Source organism: Nomascus leucogenys, chromosome 15 (genome assembly GCF_006542625.1).
Source record: "Nomascus leucogenys isolate Asia chromosome 15, Asia_NLE_v1, whole genome shotgun sequence".
NCBI classification, from domain to species: Eukaryota; Metazoa; Chordata; class Mammalia; order Primates; family Hylobatidae; genus Nomascus; species Nomascus leucogenys.
The window spans coordinates 106,200,254-106,212,905 of NC_044395.1; the positions used below are offsets into that span (position 1 = coordinate 106,200,254).

Sequence of the window (12,652 nt, forward strand, 5' to 3'; positions counted from 1 at the left end):
TCTGAGCAAAGGCACAGGGCAGGACAGCTATGACACAGCTGTCTCTCTTTGTAGCCCATTCTCCACCTCTGTGAGTCTGGTCCCTCCCACCTTCCCACACTCACAGTCACAGCTTCAGTGACAAGAAAGACACAAACTAGATTAGACATCTGAGGCAGAGAGCCATGGGGTCTGGGAGGAAAGAGAGTGTCGTTCAGCTGGAGCCATTCAAGGAGACTTCCTGGAAGAGGAGGCTTTTAAGCAGAGCCTCAGAATTTGAAGTACATCAATAGGAGATATCAGATGGAGGGGACAACCTAAATGATACTGTACAGGCCAGATGCAAGTTCCCAGAATAAGGAGCATAAATGAGTGGGAGAAAACGGAAGAGCCTGGGCTGCAGGATGGGGGAAGACCAAGGCAGGCCTTGAGTGCCAGGCTAAAGTATAGGCATGAGGAAGCTAGGAAATACGACGGGAGAAGAGTAGATACTATGGCCAGAAAGATGAGTCTGGGGCGGTGAAGAGGAAGTGTTCCATCAGAGAAGTTCACCAGGGCCCCACTGTAATCCAGATGGAGGGTTCACCTGATGAACACTGCAAGGGCAAGAGGAGGTGACCCAAGGAGGAACCATGGGATTTGGAGGAAAAGAAGAAGGGGGAGTCCAAGATGGACCCCAGGGAGAACTCCAGTCTTTCCTTTTGGAGTTGGCTTCTCCCCTATCTCATCAGCCTCTCCTGACCCAGCAGGCTGATTAAATCTGGGAGACCCTGGCCCTGAAGCCTCGGTAATTCAGGTCCTAGGAGGCCTCCTTGCCTTGAGGAGACACCACCCCCATCTGGGGCCCTCTCTAGGCACGATCCAGAAGAGCTCTAGGCCTGAAGGTAGTGTTACCCGTCATCGGGTCCATCCCCAAATTCAAGGTATCCCTGGGTGTGTTCCCTCTCCTGTGCCCCTTCCCCAAACCCAACTGGGTCTCTAAATTCCAGTGGCACCGACGGGGTTAATGTTGGCTCATGTCACCTCCTCTGCACGCCCCCACTCCAAACCTGCCAGCTGCAGCGGCGGATGCCGAAGCCCGAAAGCGAGGGACCAGGCAGCCGTGGGGGTGGAGGGGACACATCGCAGCAGCTGAGTGACAGGCGGCGGGGTGATGATTGGCAGCTGCCGAGCTGCCTGGACTGGGACCCGGGCGGGGGCGCAGAGGTGGTCGCAGGAGGCGCCCCACACCCCGGGCCTTGCGCCCTGAGCCAGGTTCGTGCCCGTGGTGGGCTGGGCCGGGCTCGCTCCCTCCGTGCCCTGAGCGGGCGGGCTGGGCGGAGCGGCGCCCTCCCCTCCGGACCCCACCGGCTGGCGAGTGTCTCTAAGGTGACACTCGGGTGCGCGGCAGCAGCGGCGGCTGCAGGAGCTCGCTCTCCGCCCGGGCTCCGGCTCCGCTCCAGCCGTCCGGGGGGCGCCGCGGCGCGCAGAGCGCAGCACCCCGACTCCAGCCGGGAACCCCCGCCCCCCGGGGGCGCAGGAGGACCCCGGCCGGCCTCTCCCAGGCGCAGCGCCCAGCATCTCGCTGCTCCTGTCTAAGCGTCGGCGTCGCTAGGGACCTGCGGAGCCCGGCGCTTCCCTCCCTCCCTGCCTCGCGCCCCCGGCCCGGGCGGACTGCAGACTCGAACTTGAGCGGGGTGCCCGAAAGGCCGCGGGAGCCGCGGGCGGAAGGCGGCCGCACGATGGCCGAGGGGCAGGGCGGCGGAGGGCAGCGCTGGGACTGGGCTGGCGGCAGCCGGGCAGCCGAGGAGGAGGTGGTGCGGCGGCGATGCCGGCGCGGGGAGGAGGCCCAGGTCGCGCAGCCCTGGCCCGAGGGTTCCCGGGGCACGGCCGCTGGGCCCCCGGTGGAGGAGCGGTTCCGCCAGCTGCACCTACGAAAGCAGGTGTCTTACAGGTAAGGAGGACGCGGGCAGAGGGGAGCGCGGCGCTTGGGACCACCCCTCTCGCAGGCGTCATTGCACAAGCGTTTATTGTGCGCCCGCCGCCTGCCTGGCGCTGGGAGTTGAGAGATGACTGCCGAGGGATCTCTGTCTTTCGTGTACAGCGGGAAGGAGGCAGCTTCTGAGACTCCTTCTCTGCCTGAACCGTGAAAGCCCTATTCATCCAATATGCAGTGGCTGAGGGAACTGTGTACCAGGCGCTGAGGAGAGGAAAGAGCCATGACATTGTTCTTAGAAACCTCTATCTGCTGGGGAGAGCCAGGAGATGCCCCCTGGCCCTTCTGGGGGAAAGAGGAACCCCGTCTTCATTCAACAGGTCTACCCTGAGCTTTCCCGTGGGCTGAGTCTGTGCTAGGTACAGGCTTGTGGAAGTGACTCAGAGGCTCCCTGCCACCACGGCGGAGACCCTGCTGCCCAGAGACGGGGAACGGAATTCCCTCCTGAACCCCCGTGCCCCAGCAGGCCCTGGCTGGCAACCTCCAGGGGCAGAGGGAACCTCCCCACCCCCACCCAACATCTTCTTAATTCAACTGTCTCCTGTCGGTGTCAGAGTCTCTTGGCTTGCCACCTCTGCCCGGAGGGTCCTGGAGGAGCCAGCTGGAGTGGGCCCCAGAGGTCATTTTGATGACCTGGGGCAGGACGTTACTGAGGGGGGACTGCCCCTCAGAACAAGGGTGGGAAAGTTACACAGAGGGTGGAGCTGGGACAGCCCAGTACACACCTTACCTTCCTTCCTCTTCCTCTCCCAAACCACAGCCTCAACTTGGACTTGTTGCCCCTCTCAAGCCCTTGGCCCAGAGTGACCTCCCCTGGAGAGTCTAGCAGGACCACTAGGGCAGCTGCAGTCCTTAGAGCCATCAGCCTGGTTGGAGAGGACAAGTTCCCTGTCCGCTTACAACCAATGGGGCGTTTGGGATATGTCTGAGGCTGCCCTGGTTCTCCCAGTGGCTTCTGGGAAGACGTTTCATAAAACTCGCCCAGCCCTGGGAGCTTGAAAGGCCTCAGTATTCTCAATGGCTCTGGGGCCATCAGGGCTCCATCACTTGTGGGAGGAAGGGACAGAAGGGGAGGGGATTTTCCAAGAAGCGAGGTGCTCAGAGCAAATGGGAAGCAGGCCAGGTTCCCATGGGCCCTACCTCCACCTTCTAGGGTGTACTAGAAATTGTGGGTACACCGGGCTCCATTACCAAGTTCTTCCAGAACACCACGCCCAGGGGAGTGCATCATCCATCCCATGCCTCTGGCTGTAGGTATGAATGTCCCCCTGGGGCAGGAGGAAGTGCAGAGGGACTCACAGGGGATGCAGCAAAGAATGGAGACTCCTGGGATAAATGTCAGCCTGGGAGTCAGAAAACCTGGTTTCTACTCTCAATTCTGCCAGAGACTTGTGTGTCCTTGAGCTGGACAATATCTCTCTCTGGGAGTCAGTTCTTTACTTTTAACATAAGGGGATGACCCCGAGGTTTGCCTTAGCTGTGGGTCAGAGACAAATCACAAATAGAGACTGGGCGCAGTGGCTCACACCTGTAATCCCAGCGCTTTGGGAGGCCGAGACAGGAGGATCACATGAGTCATGAGTTCAAGACCAGCCTGGCCAACATGGTGAAGCCCCGTCTCTACTAAATATACAAAAATTAACCAGGCGTGCTGGCAGGCACCTGTAATCCCAGCTACTTGGGAGCCTGAGGCAGGAGAATCACTTGAACCTGGGAGGCAGAGGTTGCAGTGAGCCGAGATCGCGCCACTGCACTCTAGCCTGCAACAGAGGGTGACTCCATCAAAAAAAAAAAAAAAATCACAAATGGAGGCCAGAGTAGAGACTTAGAGGGCAGGGAGCAAAGAATAATTGAATAATTAAAGGGCTGAGATAGAAAATGTTGCACACCTGCACGCTCGTGCACACACATATACACACACACACACAGCGGCAAGGGCTGGGATTCCCTGGGGTGGCCGCAGAATGGAGGCCCCTCCATAGCCCAAATAACTTGGGGCCTGTAATCACCAAGGATGCCAGGTAATCCCACCGAGGTCCCCCCAACCCCTGCCTCCAGGTTACCTGTGTGAGGGCGGCAGAAAACAACACCAGGGTGGACTCCACTGTCACCCTTGGACAGATGAGAAGGATAGGGCATCTCCTCACTCCCTGGGGTTAGTCTAGGAACCCAGTCTCAGTCTCAGAGCCGGACAAGGCATCAAGACAAGGAGAGCCCGTGGTAGAGGACAGACAGACAAGAGCCAGCAGCTCTTCCAGGCCCAGGGGACCCCAGGGGAACAAACTGTACTCTCCGGCTAAGCCCTCTCTTGTGGCTGCTGTCCTGGGTGGCCTGTGGCCACCTGGCCGGGGGACCGGGGGACCAGGGGCTGGCAGGAACTCAGGCCCATGGTGGCCCTTTTCACATCCTCCACGTGCCACAGTTCCGTGCAGCTCTGGCTGGCAGCTAAACCTCCTACCCTGCTGTGCGGAGTTGCTAAGAAAAGCAGTTGAAAGCCCTTCCCAGAGCGAAAAGGCTTTTAGACAGAAATGTGGGGGCCAAAAAATCTGAGGGCGAGGAGTGGAAGCGGAAGCGGGCTGAAGGCCTGGCTGCTTCTGACGTAAGTGAGGACAGGGGCTTTGGCAGGACACTAGAAGCTTAGAGGGGTGTGGGGGTTTCTCAGAAATAGGTTTCCTTCGCCTCCCAGTGCCAGCATGGGCTGGAAGCAACCCTGGCAGCTTCTTTAGGTGGATGGAGAGATGGCGGGTGTGTGCCAGCAGAAATTCAGACACCTGGAAAGGCAGGGTAGGGGGGAAGGGCAAGAAGGCAGCAAAGAAGGCAAGGGAAGAACTTCAATGGGGTAGGCCCTTGTTTGGTTTAAATGGGTCCTGGTTTCCAATAAGTCATAAAAGGGCAGGGCAGGTCCAGGCATGGTGACTCATGCCTATAATCCCAGCATTTCTGGAGGCCAAGGCAGGAGGATCGCTTGAGCCCAGGGATTTGGGACCAGCCTGAGTGACACAGTGAGACCCTGTCTCTACAGGAAAAAAAAAAAAAATTTTTTTTTTTTTTGAGATAGGGTCTCACTGTGTCACCCAGGCTGGAGTGCACTATCATGATCATGGCTCACTGCAGCCTTGACTCAGGTGATCCTCCCACCTCAGCCTCCTCAGCACACACTACCATGCCTGGATAATTTTTGGTATTTTTTGTAGGGATGGGGTTTCGCCATGTTGCCAGGCTGGTCTCGAACTCCTGGGCTCAAGCGATCGCCCATCTTGGCCTCCCAAAGTGCTGGGGTCACAAGTGTGACCCACTGCTCCTGGCCTCTACAGATTTTGTTAAAATTAGCTGGGCGTGGTTGCATGCGTCTGTAGTCCCAGCTACCCAGAATGTTGAGGTGGGAGGATTGCTTAAGCACAAGAATTTGAGGCTGCAGTGAGCCACGATTGCGCCACTGCACTCGAGGCTGGGAGATAGAGTGAGATCCTGTCTCTAAAAAAAGTAGGGGGCAAGGCAGTGGCGCCTGAGATCTTGCATCTCCATCTGGAGGGAAGGAAAAGTAACTCTCATCCTAAATGATCAGGGTTGGGCTCAAGAGACCATGGGAGAGCAGGCTCCAGCTAGGTAAAGCCAGAGTGGGGCAAGGGATGCAGGGCCTGGTCTAAAAGGATCAGTTCTAAAGGTCTAAAAGGATGCAGGATTTGCAATTCCAGAGTTAAGCTCAGTGGTTTCCAAACTGGATCACCTGGGGGTCTCTTTTAAAATGGGTTCTTTTTTTTTTTTTGAGACAGAGTCTCGCTCTGTTACCCAGGCTGAAGTGCAATGGTGTGTTCTTGGTTCACTGCAACCGCTGCCTCCCGGGTTCAAGCAATTCTCCTGCCTCAGCCTGCCAAATAGCTGGGACTACAGGCACCCACCAGCACGCCGGGCTAATTTTTATATTTTTAGTAGAGACGGGGTTTCGCCATGTTGGCCAGGCCGTTCTCAAACTCCTGACCTCAGGTGATCCGTCCGCCTCAGCCTCCCAAAGTGCTGGGATTACAGGCATGAGCCACCGCGCCCAGCCTTAAAATGGATTCTAAAGCCCTCTCCTTAGGGGTCTTGCTACAGGTGTATAGGGTTGGGCCTGGACGCCTCCACGCTAAAAACCTCTCCCAGGTAATTTCGACAGTGGAGCAGGTTTGGAAACCACTGGTTTTGCTTGTGAAAAAGCCGAAGGAAAAAGAGAAAGGGGCAGGGCAGGAAACAAACAAACAAACAAAAAATGGAGGGAGGGGGTGTCCAATGTGAGATGACTCACTGGGATGTGGCTGGCGGAGGGCTTCCCTGTGCTGAGTTCTGTTTTGGCCCCAGAAGGGCCTCTAAGAAGAACCAGTGCCTATACCTGGTGCCCTGGGTGTGGGCCAAGCATTGCCTGAGAGGGAAATATGGGAAACAGTCCCTTCCCTTAACAAAAGTATGACCCCCATACAGGGTGAGACAGTAAATACTTTAGGCTTTGCGGGGCACTTGGCTCTGCCATTGTCGTGCAAAAGCAGTCATAGACGACGTGTAAGTGAATAAGCGGCCAGGGTTCTGCTAAACTTTATTCATAGACACTGAACTTAACATTTCATAGAATTTCAGCAACGCAATACCATTCTTTTGCTTTTTCCCACTAATTTAAAAACGTAAAAAGCATTCTTGCCGGGAGTGGTGGCTCACGCCTGTAATCTCAGCACTTTGGGAGGCTGAGGCAGGTGGATCAGCTAGCTCAGGAGTTCGAGACCAGCCTGGCCAACATGGTTAAATCCCGCCTCTACTAAAAATACAAAAATTAGCCGGGCATGATGGTGGGTGCTTGTTATCCAAGATACTCGGGAGGCCGAGGCAGGAGAATCGCTTGAGCCCGGGAGGCGGAGCTTGCAGTGAGCCGAGATCGCGCCATTGCACTCCAGCCTGGGCAACAGAGCGAGACTCCATCTCAAAAAAAAAAAAAAAAAAAAAAAAGCACTCTTAGCTCCTGGGCCCTACAAAAACAAGCAACAGGCTGGATGTGGCCCCGATCCAGTAGATGGGACAGGACAAGCTCATGGGAAACCAGAACTGAGGCATCGGAATGAACCTGAGCATGGCGGCGGGGGGCTCCGTGGCACATGCATCCCACCGAGAGGCCATGCAATGCCCGTGCATATAGGCTTCCGGTCAGAGAGACCTGGGCTCCAATTCCAGCCCTGCCCCTTCCTAGTTGGGTAAGAGGCTTTCACTTCTGACCCTGTTTCCTCACACGGAAAATGGTAGCAATGATACCTTATCAAGAATGTGGCTGGGAAGATTCAAGAAGATACCAGATGTCAACTTCCTGACCCAGAGCACGGGTAAAACAAGTTAGAGCTTTTGTCCTGTGTAGCTGGACCTCTTTGTGGGTTCCAGAGGCCCTGTAAGGTGCCGAGACGGAGGCTGGCCCCGAGCCACAGATGGTGGTGGGACCCGGGGGTGGTAAAGTTGAACGGAGACGAAAAGCAAGTGCTGCGCATGCGCGCATGTCCCGGCGTACGGTCCTCCCCCTTCTCCACCCCCGCAGAGGGGCTGGGGGCAGGGACTGGGCACCAACTGGCAGAGGAGGATGCCCCCTGCCGTGGGCACGCTGCTGCGGGTCCACGACTCCTCGAGGGAGGGGCACCTGATCCAACTCTCCCTGCGGCTATTTACCAGAAGCTAAAAATAACCCAAGAGTGACAGGGAGATGGGGCCGATTTGTAATTTAAATAGCAACAGGATAAAGCAAGGAGCTGCCAGAGATCACAGTCTGTCCTGAATTAACAATGCAAAACCAGGGGCAGAGAGCTGAGCTGAGCAGGAGGAGGGGACCACGGCCAGAGGAAGCGTGGGGTCCATCAATTTTCTTTCCTTTGAAAAGGGCAGGGCCCAGGCCCAGCCCGGAACTCCTTCCCTCCCCTCCGGGACCTGCAGTTCTTGCGGATCAGTGAGTGAGTCAAAGGCCAGAGAGGGCAGTGCCACGGTGTCCCAAAGGCCAACGTGCAGGGATCGGGATCCCAGGAGAGGGTCTCATCTGACCTCATTTTGGCACAAGGAGCTTGGGACGTGCCCCCAGCAGCCCATGTCCCCCCATTCCCCGCACCAAGGGGCACAGCCACTTGGGCATTTTGGAGGGAACCTGGGAAGGCCAGTTTGATCAATGCCATTTGAAGAACTTATCTGGTGGTCCGCTGAGATGGTGGCCTGTGGGCCAAGCATGGGGAAGCCTGGAGTGGAGTCTCATTTTTGCCTCAGTTGGTGCCTTTCAGAGTTTTCAGAAAGGCCCCTCCAAGGTCCAGGGTGCCAGGGACAAGGGTTAGTACCAACTGGGGAAAACCTCTCTTCAATGACATACAAAGAGAGTGGGGAAGGAACTGGGACTGGACTCTAGGCTTCTGCAGGGCTCCATTGTGACTGACAAGGGCTCTCGGCCTACAGATGCCTAGAAAAGAAGGCTAATCAGAGATTGCAGAGTAGGCAGTGCTTTGGGGGCCGCTGGGCCGCAGCTTACAAATGAGGAGCTAAGGTTGGCAGAAGTTATGCAATGTGTTGAGATCACAGAGCCAGTAACTGGTGGAGCCAGGATCCAGACTGAGATCTGTTTCTCTCCAAAGCCCTTTTTACTCTGTCAGGCTTGCAAGGGCCTAGACTTTCATCCTTAAGGATCTTGCTTTTGGCTCTGTACAAAGCGTACATATCCCTGGGTACGGTGATAGGACAGGCAGTAAGGGGCTGAAAGGTAGCTATGCAGTCAGGGCTTATGACCCTACAGATGGGAGTGGGAGGCTTGGAAGGCAGGAGACACACTGATCGTGTCATGGGGGCTTGGTGTAGCCCAGGGTGGGGACAGATGGAAACTCTTTTGAGCAGATGCAGCTGACCCAGAGTAAGGGGAGAGCTGTGCAGGCTCCTCTCTCACCTCCAATCCAGGAAATTGGGAGGTGCCAAAGGACAGCTTTCAAGAGAGATGGTGGTTTGAAGGACCACCTTTGGCTGCTGGGCCGCCAGTGCTGTGCCTGCAGCGCTCTTGCCTCAGTGGGAAAGGGTCTCCAGCCCCTCCTCCAGGTTTCTTCCTGCTGGTGACTTTCATGAAGCTACCCAGAAGGAACCTAATCAAATGTCCATCTGTCACTAGCCAGCAGCACCTGCAACCCAGCTCAGACACATCTGTCTCCTCTGTGGGGGCAGAGGCCCAGCACTTCAGCAGGGGCCAGTGATCAGCAGGTGATCCCAGGCTCTGGGTTGCTCCCAAAGGCTTCAGCAGGTGCCCGGATCACAGGCATAGCTACTGGGGAGGCATGCACTTAAACTTCAAAATCCCTGTAGGACAGGCATGGTGGCTCACGCCTGTAACCCAGAATGTTGGAAGGCCAGGGCAGGCCGATCGCTTGAGGCCAGGAGTACGAGACCAGCCTGGGCAACATGGCGAAACCCTGTCTCTACTAAAAATACAAAAATTAGCCAGGTGTGGTGGGACATACTTGTAATCCCAGCTACTTAGGAGGCTGAGGCAGGAGAATCACTGGAACCTGAGAGGTGGAGGTTGCAGTGAGCTGAGATCATGCCACTGCACTCCAGCCAGGGCAACAGAGCGAGGCTCTGTCTCCAAACCCTCCATGTCTCACCATGGACACTTACACAACAAGAAGCCAGTCTCCCTCCCTCCCTCTGCCCAGCCTTCTGAACACCTGTATTCAACCCACGGCAACCTCCGTAGGAAGTCACTGAGCACAGACTCACGTACCCAGCACTGAGCTAGGAGCAACATAAGGTTCAAGAATTTTGTAAGGAAGCAAGACTAAGTGCGCAAAAAGTCAAATGATACAGGAATTATCATTGGGAACAAGTGAGCATCATAGGTAAGGGATCAGCAGGTGGGGTGGAATGCCAGTTCAGGAGAAGTGTTTGACACTTGGTAGATATTCATGAAATATTTGTCATACAAATGAATGAAGGAATGAATGAGCAAAAACTTGGAAATCAGGAAAGAAGATTCGAATGGAACTGTCAGATCTAGAGCAGATCTTAGAAATCATCTGGTCCAACCCAGAGAGAGTAATGACTGGCCCACAGTCACACAGCAAGGGCTGGAGTGTGAACCAATGGACTCCCTGTCTGGGGCTCTTTCCACCTTCCCACTTTTGCGGCTTGGGCTGGGTCTGAAGGATGGAGAATGTGATTGGCCAAATACCCAGGGAAGACAAGCTGGGAGTGCAACATAGGCAAAGGGAATGGCAGGGGTCAGGGCCACATGTGAAGGGAATGCAAAAAGGGGGAGGAGGGAAGGTTCATTTAGCACCTACTATGAGGCAGGCACCAGCATGGCATGAGCTGAGAGAAAATCTCTGCAGGGAAAGCCTGGACAAAGAGGCGGAAAAGCAAGAACAGCCAGAGAGCATAAGGAGCCGCGAAGGTCAGGCCAAGGAGGCTGGCTGGGCGGGTTTTCACAGCAGAGGATGTCCAGGTCGCGGGTTGAGTGTTCGGTGCCCTGGTACATTTCTTTTCCCCAGCTCCCACTTGCTCATCCAGGCCACAGAAAGTAGAACACCACCCTCTGGGGCTTCAACAAAGCCCAGAATAATTTTCTTACCCAGATTCTTCTTCCTGTGTGTACCTGGGTGGATTCTGAGGGGTCCCCAGCTTCCCAGGGCTGGCACATGTTGTCCTAGGAACTGCCAAGGGCATCCTCCATAGTCCCGTGCACCTGTCCCTTCCAGCCTTGTCCTCCCCACCCCACCTGGAAAGCAGAGATGACATTGACAGCGCCAAGGAGTGCAAGCTCAAGGTGGCCCTAGTCTCACAGTCAGGACTGCCCTGCTTCTTGAAGCCTCCAGCCTGCCTGCTTCCCCTCCAGGAGCCCCATTTCCTGCTCTCTGCTGCTCCAGGGCTGCCAGACGCCTCAGATGGAAAACAAGCCCAGCCCCATTTCCTCTGTTTAACTGCTCGAGCTACTTGCAAAATGCCTGCAAGAGGAAGGCAGGGCCCTGCACAGCCTCTTTCCAGAATAGACCTTGGCCTGGTGGACAGAGTCTCCGATGAGGCCACAGCATATAGGACCCACCTTGAGGCATTCAGAGATAATGGGTTGCAGGGGAAACTGTGGAAAAGTCGGGACTGAGCCTTGGGGGCATTACATGGCCATATCCCCTACCTTAGAGCAGCAATAGGATGTTTTATTTAAGAGCACAGATTCTGGGGCTGGATTCTCACTTCCACCACTTACCAGCTGGGTGACCTTAGACAGGTAAGCTTAGCAGCTCTGTGCCTTGATTTCCCCATCTGTAAAAGGAGGAAAATAAGGTCAGGTGCAGTGGCTCATGCCTGTAATCCCAGGACTTTGGGAGGCCAAGGCAGGCAGATCACTTGAGGTCAGGAATTCAAGAACAGCCTGGTCAACATGGTGAAACCCCGTCTCTACTAAAAATACAAAAATTAGCTGGGCATGGTAGCGCATGCCTGTAATCCGAGCTACTCGGGAGGCTGAAGCACAAGAATCGCATGAACCTGGGAGGCAGAGGATGTAGTAAGCCGAGATCACGCCACTACACTCCAGCGTGGGTGACAGAGTGAGGCTCAGTCTCGAAAAAAAAAAAAAAAAAAAGGCAAAAAAAGGAGGAAAATAGCAAGATCTACCTCCTAGAGTCATTAAGAGGATTCAAAGAGCTACGTTACATATTCAGTAATATTTTTGGCACAGAAATGTTCAGGAACTATTAGCCGTTGTTTTATGATTACTGAGTATTAATTATTAATTGCATAGCATGCATTTATTAAACAAATATTTACTGAAAAATATTATGCTCCCGTCATGAGGGACACAAAGGTGATTACAGCACCAGATGGAGGTTTTTAAGGGTCGGGATAGCATCTTGAAGGGTTCTGTAGCATAAATGTTTATTGAACTGAACTAACGCTGTTTCTGTCCTCGAGAAATTCACAGTAACAAACACATATACAACTAAAGAACTAGTTATAGAGCAGGGTGATTAAAGAATGCTTGAGGAAGGTACAGCTTCCTTCCTAGAACCAGTCCTAAGAATAAAGAGTGAATATATGCCCTACTATTTATTTACAAAATCCTCACAATGGCCTTGAACTCCAGCACAGTTTGGCCTCTGGAGATCTTTCCAGCTCCTAACGCATTCCCCCTGGCTCCCTGTTCTCTGGCCACGCTGGCCTTTTTGCAATTCTCCAGACACAAGTACATTCCTTGTTCCGTGCCTTTGCTCTGACTCTACTTCCACCTAGAATGCTATTCTCCCAGGAAAGTCACATAGCTCACGCTCCCCATTCATTCAGGTCTGTTCTCAAATATCACCTTCCCAGAGAGGCCCTCCCTGATCCCCTCCCCCTGCCTAAGTCACTCTCATCACTCATCTCCATTCCTTTGGCTTCATTTTTCTTTATAGCACATCTTTTTTTTTTTTTTTTTTGAGACAGAGTCTCACTCTGTTGCCTAGGCTAGAGTGCAGTGGTGTGATTTCAGCTCACTGCAAACTCCGCCTCCCGAATTCAAACGATTCTCCTGCCTCAGCCTCCAGAGTAGCTGGGATTACAGGTGTCCACCACCACGCCCAGCTAATTTTTGTACTTTTAGTAGACAGGGGGTTTCACCATGTTGGCCAGGCTAGTCTCAAACTCCTGACCTCAAGTAACCCACCCACCTCAGCCTCCCAATCTTTATGGCACATCTTGTTT

The 12,652-nt window shown here is 54.5% G+C and overlaps 1 protein-coding gene across 3 annotated transcripts in view; it reads left to right on the forward strand.

Moving 5' to 3' along the window:
- The first annotated feature begins 1,113 nt into the window (after positions 1-1,113).
- Positions 1,114-12,652, forward strand: part of DGKZ (diacylglycerol kinase zeta) — a 47,785-nt gene continuing 36,246 nt past the window's right edge. For all 3 annotated transcript variants that reach the window (XM_030794835.1, XM_030794836.1, XM_030794840.1), the window contains exon 1: positions 1,114-1,912. In XM_030794835.1, coding sequence (XP_030650695.1) covers positions 1,701-1,912 — 212 coding nt within the window. In that variant the 5' untranslated portion in view covers positions 1,114-1,700. The remainder of the gene's footprint in view (positions 1,913-12,652) is intronic.